Genomic DNA, 18,903 nt, shown 5'->3' with positions numbered 1-18,903 from the left:
CAACATCCCCCCCCCCCCTCCTAGCGATAGCATTGTTCCAATTCATGCCACCAAGCTTAAATGACCAATTATTTGAGTCACACATCGTCATCACATTCACACCAACCAACCAACCAACCAACCATTCTCATCTTGGCCCCGGTTTAGATTTTTAAAAGGGCATTTCAAAGAGTTTCTTGTAATTTACCACCATGTAATTGTTGTGTATAAAACCTGAAAATTAGTCTGTAGCTTGCATAGAACCAACAATATCACACCTTGTCCCTGCCAGATGATAAGGATTTCACCAATGTGTTGCATGTTACTAAGTTAGGGCCATGTGAGTACTTTGAATAAAAATTTTGCTAATGAGCAGGATTGTGAATGTAAGCCATTTATAGGTGGCCATCACCATATACATAATATTACAAAATCATTAGACATTCATGGAGGTATGAGATCGCCGAACTCTAGTTAATCATATCGCAGATAATACGTACCCGTCCCTGTGACAGTGTTGCCGTCATGTTGGCGCCGATCTCGGAGAAGCGTAGTCCGTTGACGTCATCAGGTGCCGTCAGGTTCAGCACCAGGATGCCGACGTGTTCTGAGACCGCCCGAAACACTTCCGACTGGAAGTTCACCTTCATGGACAGAGCGCCCACGGCGTCCAGCATCCTGTAAACAAGACGGACGATTTTGAATCGAAGACGCACAACAATTATCTTTCGACAGGTGGCATTATGACTACCCTTAGTCCTTCCCTACATGTATTTGCCCTCTGGTCTCAAACATTTAACTATCTAGTACTTAACGTTATTTTACACTTCAAGAAATTTAGGCTTGGGCTTATTTCTAACGTGGTTTAAGCGTTTTTATCAGCCAAACAATATTAATTACGACTGGCAAATTGATATTTGATACTACTAGTAATTTGATACTGTCATGACAATTTTATACTGCGTTGCAAGAAACAATTGAAAATATCTAGCCTTAGTGCCTTTCCTTTTGTAATAAGGCACCTTGCACACTTTTAGGGTTAGCGACTCCAAAATCCCCGTTACAAAAGGGATGGCACCCAGGCTGCAGAATATTACCTTGGACATTATTAAAATTGCCCAACTTTCGCTTAAGATCGTAATTACTTACTTTTCATGTTCAAATTTAAGGTAAAACTCTTCTTCCAACACAACATGTACATCTTCTCACTTAGAGCTTTCGACCAGTCTTTGAACAAAAGTTGCACCTTTTAGACATGTAACTACCACAACAGTGAACTTTTATTACAGTACTTACTTTTTAGTAGAGTTGAATTTGAGCTCAGCCTCAAACAGGCTACTCTCCATGGCGACTAGCAGGTTGCTGACGGTCTTGATCCCGTTAGCGGACGCCTCCTCGCTCAGTTCGTCCAGCGACACGATCCCGGACAGCGTGTCCACGGCGTTCTCTATCTCCCGCGGGCTGAACTCAACGGCCTGCTCGGTCAGCGAGGACAACCGGGCCGAGAGCTGGTCCACGTTTTCTAGGTGTAAAACGACATTTAACTCGTCTTAATTCTGCCTACCCCTATTTTGTCCTCCCTGGACTGTTCCTTGCATTGGTCGCTAGGAGGTACTAGTATTTATAAGACCTATGTTTTGTTTGACTTTCTTTCTTTTATTTCAACATTTAACACAAGACATATTGACGGCACACTCAAGTTTTTAAAAGTTTAAATTAAACTTATTTTTATGCCGCCACCAACGCATAAGACAATAGACAATACTCATTTCCACTTGAGCTAAGTAAGGAAGGTTGTGGAATGTGCCTTTTTCAGGGGCAGGAATCGAACCTAGGACCTCATGGTTCTGAGCCGAGTAATCTGCCGTTACGCCACATGATTTCTTTCGTACTTCATTATTTGAGATGGCCTATGTAGGCGTCTTACTAACACAGGTCTTCTTTGTATGTAATCACTAGAATCTTAATTACCAGAACACACTTTTAAGTGTTAAAACTTACCTATGGTAGGTTGGAACATCACCAAGTCCTCCAAAAGAATGACCGTGGGGACGGTGGCCCCAGGGGTGGGGAACTGTGGGTTGTCTGGGGACGGGGTGTGTTCTGGGCACGGTTCCATGTGGTGATCGTCTGATCGGGTTGTCGGCACATCAGCGTCTGTCGTCATTTCCGGATCCGTTGGCATGACCGTTGTAGTTGGAGCATGCGTGGTTGTAGCTTGTGCTGTAGTAGTAGTAGGGGTGATGCTCTCTGTTGTAGGTAATGTTGTAGATGCCGTCATTGTTGTTGTTTTTTCCTGTTAACAGTGACAAAAATAGAAAAATAAAAACGTTTTGTAGTTAAAGAGGTTCGTCAGTCACGCAAGATTACAGAGCATGAGTAGAATACTCCCCAGTGACTGTTTTATAAGGTAGAAACACGTACCTCCAAACTTTCGATGTTGACTGTACATCTTGATCACGGAGTGACCTAGTCTCGCGAGAACACGAGACCAGGTCGAGACTTGTGTGGATCTTTAAATGTGAAATTTGTACCTTGCAAGAAATTCAGTTCGGGAATAGACCAAATTACAAGAATTATTGGTAACAGCTAGTATTTTTACTAGCTGCCACAATTTCATCCACTGAAACACCCACCTGTTGAGTGGTGTAGTCAGAATCCGGGACATTTGTTGACGCTTGCGCAGTGGGTAGCCTGACTGTTGTGGTTGAGGTGGTAGGCAGGGGGGTGGGGGGCGCGCCGGTGGTGAAGTCAGGGTGATACGGACAGTCATAGATGACAGGAGCGTCCCACTCCGGGCCACCAGCTGTATCCTTCGAGCTGTAGGGGAGTATACAATCTTAAGCTATCTACAGACCAAAAATAACGACACTAGGTCAAACGATTCTTGGGTTATCCTACTTTAAACATTTCCATACAAACGCCCCTGCAGTTCCCAAGCAAGCTGCTAGGGGGAGAGTACGTCACTTCTTCTGGGCACAAGAGCTACAGACCATCCAAAAATCATGACCCTAACTTGTCCAGATCACTAGATATCACGACTGGAAGTTCTTGCAATACCATAATAAGCCGCCAGGGGTCCAAAATCTAATCATCTTGAGTTCTCATCAAGACCTACCCACCTACTAAATATCAAGATAATCCATCTAAACCTTCTCAAGTTATGCTGTTGACACACAGACGCACACACATAGCCACGAAAACATAACCTTCTTGGCGAAGGTAATAATAAACTACAGTTGTACATGTCAACAACTACTGGTATGTACAGTAAATTGCCATATGAATATGTTTTACCAGTGTCTAGACGCCATCTTGTGCGTCTGCCCGTTGACGGTGTGTGGACAGTCTAGCTCTGCGGTGTAGTTAGGCTGGGTGGCCGGCCAGGGGAACACTCCGCGTGTGGTGGTCAGGTTCTCCGCCGGACACAGCTCTGGAGTGGGGTGAGGGGAAAGTGACATTGTTTTGTAAGGGCCCTGAAATAAGCCCTTGTCACACATTGACGACCTTCTCCCTTCTTTGTTTTCGAACTCAGCCGACCAGGTTAGACTGACGTTTAGAGCACTCTGACCAGAAAGATAGAAGAAGCCAATGTATGAATTCACTTAGTGTTAGCTTAAGCTTTACGTTTCATATAACATATCAAGTGACCAAAGTGTCTAAGACAGAACAATCATTGGTGCTTTGCAAACACGTAACTGAAGGAAACTTACCATAGGCACAAATGTAACGAAAACGATCGCTGCATTGTTGGTCATCTAACACACAGGTACCGTCTTCTCGGCATCTACAGTGAAAAAAAAAAAGAACATCATTAACTAAGGAAGTTTTTAAGTACAATTTACAAGGCTTCCGTCAGGGGAATGATGTAAAACACCATGTGGCTAATACGAGACTGTGGTTCGCCAGGCATCCGTCCAGGGGTCGAATTCGATTCAAATTTAACTCAAATTCGATTTGATAGAAGCCTACATTTGGCCATGTATCTCCCAGCCTACCGCTAACATTGGTTGGCTGTTGGTCGGTAAAAGGGTGACTTCGGGGACCCTTGTCATTACCTGGAGGCGCCCAAATCAGTAACACTGCTCTCAACCTACCGCCAACATTGGTCTGTCAGTAGCCGGGGAAGGTTCTGATAGGGTTTAACAGTTTACCTGATGGTAGAGCAGTCCTCCTCGCCGGAGGCACTGTCCGGCTGTCCGCTGGCCCACGGCGCGAACACCAGCTCGTTGTTGTTGGCGTCCACCCACGTGCCTTCTACATCCCTGTCGTTAGCATCGATCCAGTATGGAGCTGTGGGTGGCAAATGAAAATAATTATTATAACAAGAAAGATCACATTTACAAAACAATGATACATAGTATTAACTTCACGTCGTCAAGCATAACAAACTCAAGCTCTGCTTATTATTACTTAAACTCATATGGTGACCAGCCCCTTGCTACATGATATAACCTAATGCCACCAGGTGTATACTATAGCACCAGTTACCATGGTGACAGCCGTCTGGACCAGGTTATTGACCTTATTTGTTTGCAACTGAAGAAAAAAAAAGCAAATTCAAAATGTTTTCCTTCTACGAAGATTAGTATAACAAATATATGTTACTTGAAAAGAGATTTATAGATCTTAGCAAAATATAAGTTGCTTTTGTAAAAGAAAGCTGTAATGATTTGCAGTTTACCGTCGTAGATGTCGATGTCGTTCAGTACAATCTCTTGGAAGAACAGCATGGTTGCATTGCTGTACAGGGTCGCTAGGTGGCTCCCGTTCGCTGCGCATGTAGCATTGGCGTCCTCCAACGTTTTCAAGTCTTGGAAAAAGCGATAGCATCCTTGGCCCTGTGTATCGCAATGCCCTATGGAGACAGAAATATGTAGTTTTTTACTGAATGCATATGTAGACTGTAGCTAAGTTTATGTAACTTTATTTTACATTGTTGCTCTTACTTTGTTACTCTTGTGCTTTGCTTGTCTATATTTGTTTCATTGTACATTCACCATTGATGTTTTGATAACGACTTCAACATTAAGCTAAGCGCTTGCGTGTAATCATGTCTTGTCAGTTAATGTTGCTGCAATATACCAAGAAGTCGATAGACGGCGTAAATGTGATGCATGAAAGAGTTGGTCATTTTTGTGTGCATTATGTGGTCTGCTTGAGCGCCAATTATAATGTCTGAAATGAGAAATATATGCACATCTACGTTGAAAAGTAAATTACAATATACAAAGATTTTTTACCAAAATATAGGTGCAAAAATGTTACATAGCGCCCCTTTAAGAAAACGTTACATAGTGTCCCTTTAAGAAGTTACATAGTGTCCCTTTAAGAAAATGTTACATAGTGCCCCTTTAAGAAAATGTTACATAGTGCCCCTTTAATAAAATGTTACATAGTGCCCCTTTAATAAAATGTTATATAGTTTCCCTATAAGAAAATGTTACATAGTGCGCCTTTAAGAAAATACAATTGGCCAATGTAGGCGTACAGTTACTTACAAGGGCAAATGAATGAGTCCCGTGAGATCGCCGTTAGCTCCTCGCCGGCGAGGCTGGCAGGTGCCGCACACGTGATCTTGTCCAGCCGGACCTTGTCCGTCACGTTGAAGGACCAGTCTTGGAACCAGCCGAGTGAACAGTCGCACACGAGGTGGTTAGAGCTCAGCGTTCTACACAGTAACGACAACAAACATAAGTAAACATGAAAAATAAGGTTCTTTGTGGCAAATGTGCAGATCTTAGCCTGTGTCCTCCTCAGTGTTTGATTTTATATGATTTATTGAAATCATAACAATACAATGCACGTAGGACAAAGGTAGCTGTTTCTGGTGTTGTGTCCCACACATAGAGACAGACAATACTCAGTTTTACTTGAGTTAAGTTGGAAAAGTCGTGTAAAGTGCCTTTCCCAAGGGCATAAGATCGGTGGCATGTCAGGACTCGAACCCGGGACTCTTGGTTCCGAATCGAGCATACTGCGAGCACGAGCACGTTGCGGCACACGACCCCACACTCCCCAGTGTTTGGACACAATATTAACGGTTAGCCGAAAGGTTAAGTGGGCGTCACTCCACCGTTAAGGGAGGGAAGTCGTGTGAACTCGCTTTCCCAAGTGCAAAACATCGAGCATGTCAGGGAATCGAACCCGAGACCGTTTGGTTCTGAGCCGAACGCTCTGGCTATTACGCCACGCAATGCCACAGTAAACATTAGACAAGTAGTTTTAGAAACAGCAGGGGGTCTTGTCAAGGACAAGGTCTTTACAAATCGGCTTCCTGGCGACTAAAGAAGTCACAACAAACATGACGGCATCAGTTTTGGAAGCAGTGGGGGATAAAATATTAGTCATAGACAAAAAATGTTTTTAAAATGTGGCATGATAATGCGAAAGGAAATATTGAACTTCGAATTCTTGTTGGGCGAGGGGGTACCGGTAGTGAGGTCTGTAGATGACATGTCAACAATCATGGGAAAACTGAATAAGATAGAACACGATGATGTCTTGCGGACAACTTTGACATGACCTGCACTTGTAAGACCATAAATGTACAATGAAAGTCATGCAAATAATATGAACGAACGAATCAATGAATGAATGATTGAATGAATGGATGAATGAATATATGAATGAATATATGAATGAATGAATGAATGAATGAATGAATAAATGAATGAATGAATGAATGAATGACTAATAAATAAAACTCAGTAATGACTTTGCACACTTGCAAAGTAGATTCGAACAGAAGAGAGTCAATCAAAGATAGTTTGTCAAATCATGATCGGCCATTGTTCAACAAAAATGTCATAACTTGAATAGTTTTGTACTAACAAAACCACGGAAACAACACCCGCACCAAGTCCCACGGTTGAATTTTAAACATGCCATGTTGTATAGCGTCATTCTTCAACCAGTCAACAACAAACTTTGTGACTTCCTGTCAGGTCGCTCAAGTGTACCCCAGTCAGCAGAACTCCGGCGGAAGGGCACGTTCTCCCTGTTTATACCGTAACATTGACATTCCCTAGCCTCAATAGCATGCCAAAAACTGGGAGTTTTGGGGGTCTTCGGTTTTTTTTGGGAACTTTTATGTACTATTTTCTGATTGCATATAGACAACATAGCCAGCCAGGTTGAATTGTCCCCGTAACTGGGCTAATCAGAAAACAGCCAAAGACAAACAAACCCCACTTCTATAAGCCTGCTACGGAGGCTAGAAATCCCCCCTACCCGCCTGGAGTCAGTGTTGCATTAGATCTGTTGTAGCCTCTACCAGGCTTCGGGAGGTGGCTGGAAAGAGGAGAAATTCACCTAATAGAGAGATAACGTGCCAAGGGAGTTGGTCCGCTAGAGAGTACATTTTGGCGCACACGAATATACTAGTAGGACCAACTCTAGCGGGCCAAATCCCTGAGCATTTTATCCCTCTATTTGGCCAAGTTATACTCTTTCCAGCCTCCTCCCGAAGCCTGATAGAGGCTACCACTGTTGACCTATAGGAGGTTTATGTCATTCTTCTATAGCGAATTGTTCACAAAGTTTTGACCAAGTGCTACGACCTTAATTAGACATAACATTAGCTATGATTCGTAAAGCACCATAAGATGTATTTCAAAAATATTCTTACATTTCTGACAGCAGTGGGAAGTTGAAAGCTCCCTGGTCTATACTGTAGATCATGTTCTCGTGTAGAGTCCTAGGAAGGGGAAAAAAACGATAAGTTTTCTGTGGCACAATGTCATTTGAGCAAATACGATAAAGATATCTAGTATTGCGATTTCTTGTATGTACATGTATATAAAAAGGATAATGTCTAAATCTCTATACATACCATGCGAACTTGTACTATTTATGGCTGGGCGTACATGTACATGTGAGAGTAAAGATTACATTAAAAATAAGTCACATTAAAAGTACGAACTAAATTTTTATGTCTTCCGTTTTGAATTGTACTTACAGTCTCGAGAGAGACTCCAGTCCTATAAATGTGTTAGCAGAGATGTGGGTGATGTTGTTGTCGTGTAGAAACCTGCGGATTACAAAAATAAACACGAGTTAAAATCATGGGAAATAAAATAGAGGGAACACGCAGTACCTGGTCTAAACGCCGGTTTATTAAGAACAAATTTCTCTAAGTCTAACAGAGTAATTAAATTGGAAAGGTGTAGATGATTGATGGTTTAGATTCCCAAACACTATGTTAAATCCCTTAGGTTGTAAATCGGTTTCGGTTATGCATTTCTTTAAAATTTAGTAATCGTATATCCCATTGCATACGGATATTTGTGAGGCCAAAAAGGCGATGTTTTTACGGAAAATGGGTTGCTTGTTTGGTATCATACTCTGGTTCTAGCTTTTCAATGGTATCAAAAAATAAAGGGACTCCTCACCTAGCTTGTTTCTGGGCTATTTCAAATACTTTACGTATGGAAGGATGGCGAAAATGTCAACATATTTTTTTTGTTTTGCTGCCATAAAATAGCATTGAATTCCTTTAACCACCGAACTGTGTACTAGTCTCCACCAGACTCTTTTGCTGGCAATTGGACCCAATGATATCCCCTTTTTAGGCCGATTTCTACTATTTATTCAGCCTGCAAAGGAGCCTGGTGGAGACTATTAATAATCTGCATACGACCTTTTAATGACCCCATGTTCCCATAAGGTTGAACCACATCTATTCTCCCGACAGTTTCTCCATCCGGGCTCTTTTCAATACCGTTACCAAGGCAACTGCCGTCAGGACCCCATCCATGCTGATGACGTAAGACTCTTTTGTTCACACATCACGAAAACCCCGTGGAATAAAAAAAAAAAACACAATGACGTCGCTAGTCTTGGAAAGAACTGAGCTCACCGACCCGAGGGAATGTTATTGTTGATGTGTGGAGCTTTTCTTGATGGATGTTTTTAATTTCCTGTGTCTACGACTTCGTCTGTTTCTAAGAAACAGGCTGAAGAATAAAGTAGTTTTTCAACTTTTACTTTCTGATACCGGCTTCCCACGGGGGTTCTATGACGTTCATACTCCATTACTTGTGATATTTACCGTATTCCTGTGTCTACGACTTGTTTGTAAGGCCACAGCAAGTAATTTTTATGGATAACATCAGCGAGCGCATTAATGTTCACCTGATTTTGGAAAAAAAAACAAGAAATTTTGTTGCCTTCTGACAGTGGTCACCATGCCGAAAATGGACAAAGATATCTGTTGCCACGCCAGTGGATAGCAGATAACTATGAAGAGAGGAAAAAAGAAAAGGCTCTGATTTAATGTTTTATTGCTTTGATGCAGTGATATGTGATGTTGGCTGTGTATATGTGATGTTCCCAATAAATCAAAACTATTTGTACAATGATTGAGTCAAAAATTTAAAATGTAGGAACCTTGTTTTTTCGGCCCGCCTTGTTTTTTTTTCGCCCGCTCGCATTAGATTTAGAGCCTGAGGAGGATGTCATCCATAAAATTTCCTTGCTGTGGCCTAAGAAACAGGCTGACGAATAAAGTAGTTTTTCAACTTTTGCTTTCTGCTACCTTCCCACGGGAGTCCTATGACGTTCATACTCCATTACTTGTGATATTTACCGTATTTCTATCACCTAATCTATTCCAACCTACGTGTGGGCAATCAAGTTTCATCTGCTAACATGGAACGTCGCGGTTCATACTACTAGTCTTTTCTATTTTGCTAATGACCTAAAGTTAACATTAAACTTACCGTGAAAGGTTCATTGAGGGCGACGCAAAATACGTCAGAACAACGGTTTGACATTTCAAGGTGCACATCTAGCATGGCAGATTTTATTGAATGCAGTACATATCAATTACAGACTACAGTGTAGAGATATTACAAAGTAGAGGACGAATGGTACCTACATATAATGTATTAAAATCGGTTATCGCAGGCAACGTTCGTCAGTGTTTGATAACGTTTAGTTTTATTATTATATCTATATTTACCTTTTTTCACAAATAATCTTCGAATCAACAAAGAATACACATACACACGGTAAAATATACTGGTTTTATCTTAAAAACAGCATCGTTTGTACACATGATATATGTATACGGATTACATATTTTTGATGTACACATAATTGATTTAAAAATACTCACAGCACTTCACAGTTGATAAGTCCCTCGAATGCGCCGTCTTCGATACTTGTGATCATATTTTGTTGCAAATATCTGAAATTTAAGGATCATAATTACATAATATATAAACGGGCTTACAAATATCTACACTTTACCACTTGTCAATCTTGTAAAGTAATGAAAAATTATTACTTATCTTTTTACGACATAATCATCCTAAGCTTGTAATACGAGTGTTATAATAGCTCATATTATCGGTATGCACTGTGCTCTATGTAAATTTATGGTTTGCCAATCTTACTAAATGCCATCAAAATTCAGACATGTGTCTGCCTGTTAAATAATAAAGATCAAATTCCTCTCCGTAATTGCATGCCAGTACAATATTTAATTGAATTGTCATGCATGCAATGCCATAAATATCACATCATTAAGAGTACGTGTAGCAATTTTTTGCAAGTGTTATTTAATTATATTCCTTATTCTGCAATTATGGGCTACCAGATAAACAACAAATCAATTTCAGACAAAGCTCAGCAGTATCAGGCAATCACAATATGCGTGTCGTCTTAAATTTTGCAATGCCTTGAAATCACATACGATTGTATAACACGCTAAATGCATTAACAATTTCATTTCGTTACTAATACTAATATTCACATATTCACAATTACTGTTTGACAGGCGAGCAGGTGAATGGGACGAATTTACCACACTGTACTCTCTACACGTGCATGCATTGATATGTGCATTAATATTTCTTTTATATTAATATCGCAAAAAAAATTATATTAAATCGCAAAAAAGTTGATAAATAGCTTCATGCACTTAGTCTAGGTATACTAGTAATACTGTATAGTGTATAGACCTCCGACCGGCTTGCGTTATGATACTGGGTTTTGTATCGTTAACGAGTTCTTTAATTTGCCGACCATCGTAAACAACCATCCGGCCAACTTCTGATGCGGGTTTGTCCTAGCCTCTGCCAGGCTTCGGGAGGCGGCTTGAAAGAATAGTCATTGGCCTAATAGAGAGATAACACGTCAGGGGAGTTGGTCCGATAGAGTGGCCTCTACCTGGCTTTGGGAGGCGGCTGGAAAGAGTTGGGTTCAACAAAATGTTCGCTCCCAGCAGACAAACTCCCCGGCATGTAATCTCTCTATTCGGCCAATTCGTACTCTTTCTAACCGTCTCCCGAAGCCTGTTAGAGACTAGGTTTGTCTTACATTGGCCGGCAAAAGAATTCGTTCACAATGTATAAAATCCATTATTAAACACAGAAGGGTAGCACTTACATGGCTCGCATGTTGGTGAGGTGGGAGAAAATTCCCCCCGGTACTGATGTCAAACGGTTCATCCCTAAACCTCTGCAAAAGAAAATGTGTATAATTCAAAACATGAAGCACGGTGTAGCATACAGCTTCCAATGCAATTTCAGGCTGGTCATTTTTTAACTGTAGTAAGTTGAATCTACAATCTACTGGTCTACAAGGAGTGGAACTTTTGTCTGCTATGAAAGACAGAAAGTACTGGCCCCAAAAACTTCACACGCTGCACCTCAGAAGAGGACGAGTAAAGAAGAAGAAGTTGAATCAATAAAAAATGCAATTTTTGTTTTCTTACCCTAAAATTGCATTGGATGCCATTAATCTCTATATAACCTCCTTTTTTCATAAAGTATTAAATGATAAAAAATGTGTTCAAAATTGCATTAGATGTTAAAATCAGACAGAATTCCTTATCCAGAATTTTGTCGCCCTGAAATTGCATTGAATGCCTTTAAATAGTACAGTATGTTGTTGTGGAAAATAGCACCCCCCCCCTCTCTTTACTGTCGTTACTAGACACTTGTTGACGGGACATTCTCGTATTGCTTCGTACCAAACACCTGTCAATCACTCCCGCTTAATCTTATTACCACAAACAAGTGTTTAAGCATGTGTAAACCCAGCTGCAGACCATCAGCTACTTTTAATTGTTAGGCCTCTTAGCTCTGGACTTGTGAAGGGTTCAGTCAGGATCACCATACAGCGATATAGGCGCCATTCCCACTAGGATAAAATTGTCCGGATCGATCCGAATCGATTCGCTTTAATGCCTGATCGAAGCCGGATCGAAGCTGGATCAAAGCGAATCAATTCGGCTCGATCTGAAAAATGTTATTCTAGTAGGAAAAGGACCTTAGAGAATTTGAGGCAGTGCATTCTAGACCATTATTTAAAGGCAGCCAATGCTATGTCAGGGTAGCCTGGGTGCCAGTGGTAGCTAGCGACATTAGGTAGCCGGCGGAAACCACGGAGGATGGCACCCAGGCTGATTTTAAGGGTGGCAATGCAAAAATATTCTGAACGAGGAAAATCTGACAGATAGTGACATTTACAGCCATTTCTGAGTACATTTTCGTCATTGAATCATACTTAAAGCATTTATAATAGCCCAAGAACAAGCTACGTTAGGAGTCTTAGTATTTTGGTACCTCCACAAAAGGTGAGAAAACTATTACTATATGTCATATATATTTGGTAAATTGTAGATATAAGTTGTTACTTGTCTTTCACATAAACAGTCCAGACCCATGAGCACGTTTTGTAGCACTAAGTTTACTCACATCACGACTCAGCATTAAATTCCAACGACAGAGTCGTCGTTTTCTTTCTTCAAACCTTTCCAACCTATGCTTTCCAGACGACTTGCCCTACCCTTAAGAAAACCTAAATCACAGTATCCGTATCTTTTGTGTGTTTTTGGCGACAGACCAACATGTGAGGATATGTCACCATAGACATTTAAGACTGAGCCTTGTCTTTTCTGGTATAGGTTAACTGAATATTTATAGGACCATGAAGCTTCTATCGCTTGATAGGAACTAATAGCAGAAAAGTGCTAACATAGAACAGATCTAATGACTTATTTAAGTCACACAAAGCAATTTTACGGTGCCAAACAATATAAAACAAAAAATGAAATACCAGTATTCTGGATAATTAAATATGCCTGATATTTACTGTCATTTTATATTATGTAATACTGATAAAAATGTGCTAATTTGGGCAGTATGTATCAATATAATACAGATCGCCTTAGTCTGAATATTTTATTTACTGTCCCAAAATTGCAGTCGACATGTAAGTTAAAAATGCCAAGCTTAGTAGCTCGCTATGGACACATTTTAAACGATTTTACAGTTTGAAAAAAGGGATAAAACATGCATAATACTTACAGGGTAACGGTGTTATCTGGAATGCCATCCGGAATCTCCGAGAGGGACCTTCCCTGGCAGTTAGTAATGTACTGTCCCGGTTGAGGCTGGGCGCAGATACAGGCCTCCAGACAGCCTGCCACGGTCCTCCATAAAAACAGCGACACGACAAGACATCCCAGATATGTTACTCCCCTGTGTGAGCGTTTGTAAATCCACATCTTTTTCCTGATAGAAAAAGCAAGAAAAAAATCACCAGTAAGTTATGGTATGAGTCTACTACCTCTTTGCGCAGTGTATTTTGCAGTTTAGCCGGAAATTTGCTGTAATTCAGAACCTTCCCCAGAACACCAGCCGACCAAGGTTGGCTGTCAACTTTGGGTGCAGTCTGACCAGGTTTACATGTATGTCAATACCTTTCTATACGAATTTAATCGAATTTCAGTTACATTTGAGTCAAAATTTGACTGCCAACCACGCCCCAACCTAATCCCTAACACTGGCCAACAACCAGCCAACCATGACTGATCCTTCGATCCGTCCACACCCGAATGTTTTAAACGTTTTGAAACATTAGGCAGGCACAGCCGAACAGTAGCAGACCTAGCTGAAAACCAGTATCAAGTTGGCAAAAGATTTATCAAATTGGCAAGGCAGTATCCAATACGTCACCCATTTAGCTGTCGTAAAAAAAAAGACATGAGTATAAAAATCAAAGCACGATATAAACGCCTGAAACCGAAAAATAAGCCCAAGCATAAACCTATACTTGGACAGTAGCCCTTCCACTGGTCATGAATAAGGGTCTATATACATAAGCTTCTTTTAGCAAAAGATTGTATAACACAGTCCACACGTTATCTAACTACAAATAATTGCGAACTAAAAAGTTTTTTCACCACCGATATGCAGTCTACTAGTAATTTTAGCGGTGGAATAGTGACCGCTAAAACCGCCATAATGAAGTGACCGTTATGAAATCAAGAATTACAGTATTTCGCAAGGTCCAAGGAACACAAAAAAGAAAGACAAACTACCTACATGTCAAGTGAATGCCTGGGTCATACTGACCAAATGAGTCAGCCGTCTGCATCTGTCTACAGACCCGCGCCTAGAACTGAGGTGACTGACGTAGTCAACATCGGATGACTTTCCCCGCCAATCAGATCACGTGTCCGTTACAGACGACAAAAAAGCCCGCAAAACTGCATCGAAAACAGACGTAAGGATGTTTTCCTGTACTATTTTAGTCGTACACTAATTAAGCGCCGTGTTTAGGCTGCCTAAGACGAGTACAATAGTAGCTCAGGCCGGTATCGTTTCAGGTAAAGCCTCATCACTCAACAAAGGTCGTTCGCGGTCGAACGGTGATACAAAGTGGCCACTTTGTAGACCGAGACCCTACACAAGCCTACCTTCTTTTCTTCTCTTGCGGCGTGGCGCGGAGAGGAGTTTACATTTTTCAGTGCTGCCAGCGTTACCTACAGGAAATCAGGCCATGAAAACACGGATGGGTTACCGTGAAGCCGGGTCGGGTGCACGGTGTGCACGGGGTACTGTAGGGGGCAACCCGGCGGTACCCATTCATGCCCGCAAGGCTAGACCTGTTGCCATAACGTGACACTACAACTCGCTACACCTGCGATCACAATAGCCCCCGGGATCGCATGTTCACCTGGATGTTTAGCTAGACGGTCAAATATTCAATTTATGCTGTTTATGTTAGCCAGTCTTCCTCTACAGAGTAAATAGCAAGACTGTCAGCTTAACAAAGAGTTTCCGATAGAGGGAAGATTGAAAATCGGAGGTGCGCCACTCTCCGTACAAATAGGTTCTCGGGTGGGATAAATACTATCCAAACAAATAGCGGCCACGCTGGACAAATAAACAGCAGGATGCTCCCCCTGAAAGAATCTGTCGTCGCCTTTGTGACTTCCTAACTTGTAGGTTAAGTTTAACGACTGGGTTTATTGTGATTATGTATAGTGGAGTACCAAATGTACTTGTCAGCTTTGTTTTGGTTTTCTTAAACGATACACAGAGACCATATTGTAACGTTTGTCAAATTGAGACCCTTTACTGTAAAAATAAATCTGGTACCTGATGTAAATTTGTTAACGTTCACGCATTTTACTGACTGATTTTGAAACTTATTTTCTATTATATGTAAATAGAGCTTATTCAAAACCACCCGTTGCTATGGCAGCGGGTGACGACATACATTCGTTGAAGAATAATCCACATCTATAGACCAAATCTGGTACGACTTCTCCCGAACTTCAGCCGACTTTGGTTGGATAGTGGTCGGGGAAGGTTTTGAAATGTGTGGCAGGGGCTTTAGCGGGAAGCATGAGAACCAACTAATTTAAATCACAGTTTTACAAAGGCGTTCTGTTTAGTGACTTTTCTTGAAAGTACAAAACACGGTCTAATCACTCCAAACGCTGGAGTAAATTTTAAAACTAACTCTGTGTTTTTAAAGGGGCCAACATATGGAGGAAAATCGCGAAAAAAATGAACTCAGTACCGGATACAGTTTCTTAATTATTCTTTATGCCAACGGGTCCTTATAATTAATAGTCTGACCTAGATCTGTGGACAAGGCGGGGAGGTCGACAATTCCTGTTTTTTTCTGTTATTATACGTAACATCTATCATATTCTTGACAGAAATTGCGTGGATTTAATCTATGATTCAGTCAGCCTGGCGTTGGTGTGGTAGTGTTGGGTGTCAAAATCAACGCATGGAACAAATTTGGACCAGAAAAAAAGGGTACCATTGCCTCAATTTCACATAGCATTTTAATAGTATTGCACTACTACCAGAAATACATGCTTAGACATTTAAAAGGAATCCTCTACCAGGCTTTAGAAGCGACTGTAAAGAGTAGAAATTTGACAAATAGACAGATAACATGTCAGATGAGTTGGTCCGCTGAAGCAGTACAGTTTTTCGCTCCCGAATTGTACAGATTTGAGCGGACCAACTCCCCTGGCATGTTATCTCCAATTGTCCAATTTCTTGTCTTTCCAGCCTCTTTTGAAGCCTGGTAGACACTAGTTAAAAATGCCCATTTATACATATTCAGAGCGGAATAGATTGATCAAAACATACGTAGTCATTTGAAAATAGACAGTAAACTATCTCTAGTCTTGTCTTGTCTTGTCTTGTCCAGACACATAACAACATGCACTATACTAGCCAAATTATTTCACCGAGAAAGAAACCGAAGAATTCTTGTGCTAGAAACTTACCTTTCTGCAATCTTGTCAACAGTTCCAGGTTCAGTTCTTCTTTCTTCTACGTACACCAAAATTTGTAGGCAAGAAAATTCTCCGCTTCCGAGGCTCTTCCCGAATGCACAACTGTTGAATGCGTCACTACATTCACGATGAATTTGTTGTTAGTTCCACCAAGACCAAACGAAGTTTTTTTTCCGTCCCAACTCACGTATCACGCCCAGTCAAAATGAAGTTTTCCCGTCGACACACTACCGATAAACCCGCTGTTACCAAAAGCACAGGACAAAGTCACACCCTTCTAAGCCTCCAGAGAGCCACATGTATTATCCGGATAAATAAATACACCCCTTTCTTTTCTCCCGTCACCAATGGTTACGGTGTCGTACAGAGGAGTTCATCTGCATTTCCGTATCTAATGAATGCCTACTTGGCAGATGCTTGTGAGGCTATTTTCAGGCCGGTGCTAGCGGTGGTATGTGCCGCCTATTGTGATGTATCAAGGCGTCGCGCGGGGTGGGCGATGGGTGGTGGGGAAGAATGTAAAATCGAGATCTGTTTTGTACTGGTACAGATACACATGACCGCTCCTGTTCTTTAAACCTCAGATCGGCTTGCGAAGTCGCCATCAGTTGCTTGCTAATTTTGTTTTTCTCAACCAGTAGTAAAATAGAACTTAAATCTACTATCCAAGCAGAGGTTTTGGGTTTTTTTAGCGTGTTTTAAAGGCTTTTTTTACCGGGGTTTCTTTTTTGCACTAGACTTTTTTTCACCCCAGTGCAAAAAAAGGAAACCCCGACAAAAAAGCCTAAAATCACGTCAAAATAACCCAAAACCCAAACCTCTGCTGGGAGAGTACTTAAATCCATAATATGATGCCTCTTTGAGTTTGAATACCGTTGATCCGGAAAATTCTTATTATGCCCTTTTGTCTTGTGCTAATAAAAAAAAAAAAACAATTTCTAAAGGAGCTCACGCCTGGCTACTATGGCTTCTTCTAATAGGGCTAAAAATAGCAAAGGACCTTTAAACAAGTTCTGTCCGGCTGTGTCCAGTCTCTACCAGACTAGCAACGCGGGTTCAAAATCATTGATATTTAGCCAAATAAGGAAAATAACTTGCCAGGGGAGTTTGGCTAATGTAGAATTCATTTTGAGAAATATCTCTTCCACTAACTGACTCTTTTTCAAGTTGTTGCGAATTATTTCCCTCTTTTGTCGAATTCTATTATCCGTGCCCCTGTAGGAAGGCCTGGTGGAGGCTATGTCGAGCAAAGGTGTAATAGCAATGAGGTTTGAATTGATTATATCCGTAAAAAAATCAACAAGTTGGTGAATGAGTAAATAGCAAAGTTCTTTTATTCAAAACCACTTGTTTTGTTTAACACTTAATTAAGAACAACATTTCGATGACCGTCTGTTGTCTTCATCAGGACAATTATGACAGGTACTTGGTTATAGCAACAGTTTCTCCTGAGCTTCCAATTTCCAATGGAAATTTGTTCACATCATCTTGAATAAAAGAAAAAAAAGCAGATCAAGCTGTTCAACTGAAACTGCATACACAAACAAAGGACGAACCACTTTAACAAACTGATTGTGAGTGATTTTACAATAAACAATGACAATCTTTCATGCACGTCGTCTCGTGGGAGTCTTTCTAATGTCATACATTTTCATGATTTTGTTTGACCCTTGTTCTACAGCGAGGTTCAATCATTAGACGATTAAAAGATTCCCTAAATTAGGCCAAGATGATATGTATATAAGGATGACATCCCCTGGGGACCCCGAAACTGATGCGAGCGTGGGAATAAAAAAAGAAATCTACGTGGTCATGATTGTTGAAAAATTTCTAAACACATGGTAATATTGGCGAATATAAGTTTCTTCTTTGCCTTTGGAATTGAGGCCAAACACCAATACTTGACTATATTGTAGCTCATTTATAGTTATAGATAATATTTTGTAGTTGTAATTGCATCGAATAGTTGAGTTCATTATGTAGAATTTTTGGTATGTTATCCGTGTATTTGGTAGAATTCTAATCTTTACATCCGCTTCTTAAACCTAGTAGAAGGTAGCCTCTACCAGGCACCGCGGATCGCTGGTACATTATCCCTTTATTTCAGTCAATTTCTACTATTTTTCCAGCGATCCGCGGTGCCTGGTAAAGGCTAAGTAGAGGGTACCACCTCACCACATTAGCATGCTGAACCCACATCTCTGCTTAGGCATTATGCACGTACCCTGGTCATTTTAGATGTCCCATAATATAGCACATGGCCGTCACTCTTTCAAATGATCGTCTCTTGAACCAGGTTAAACGGTCCCTCAGATAGCCCACAAAAAAAATATTTAGCCCGGCACCAGGGAGGTCTAATGGGG

The 18,903-nt window shown here is 41.0% G+C and overlaps 2 protein-coding genes across 2 annotated transcripts in view; both read right to left on the bottom strand.

The window, feature by feature from the left end:
- LOC109464558 (adhesion G-protein coupled receptor G6-like) overlaps nt 1–131 on the bottom strand; it is an 8,708-nt gene extending 8,577 nt beyond the window's left edge. Inside the window, exon 1 of the mRNA XM_019761562.1 lies at nt 123–131. Coding sequence (XP_019617121.1) covers nt 123–131 — 9 coding nt within the window. The remainder of the gene's footprint in view (nt 1–122) is intronic.
- A 318-nt stretch (nt 132–449) lies between these two features.
- On the bottom strand, nt 450–8,636 carry LOC109464557 (platelet glycoprotein Ib alpha chain-like). The gene is made up of 12 exons (XM_019761561.1): nt 8,632–8,636; nt 7,940–8,011; nt 7,610–7,678; nt 5,481–5,650; nt 4,664–4,837; nt 4,134–4,272; nt 3,693–3,766; nt 3,277–3,412; nt 2,616–2,799; nt 1,981–2,275; nt 1,276–1,501; nt 450–657 (listed from the first exon to the last, which is right to left on the bottom strand). The coding sequence occupies exons 1-12, from the start codon at nt 8,634–8,636 to the stop codon at nt 450–452; spliced, it is 1,752 nt and encodes a 583-aa protein (XP_019617120.1).
- Between the last annotated feature and the right edge of the window lie 10,267 nt (nt 8,637–18,903).

Source organism: Branchiostoma belcheri, unplaced genomic scaffold, assembly GCF_001625305.1.
Source record: "Branchiostoma belcheri isolate BF01 breed outbred unplaced genomic scaffold, Haploidv18h27 scaffold14, whole genome shotgun sequence".
In the NCBI taxonomy this organism is placed as follows: Eukaryota; Metazoa; Chordata; class Leptocardii; order Amphioxiformes; family Branchiostomatidae; genus Branchiostoma; species Branchiostoma belcheri.
Note: the sequence above shows the minus strand (reverse complement) of the source record. Positions and strands in the feature narration are given on the sequence as shown.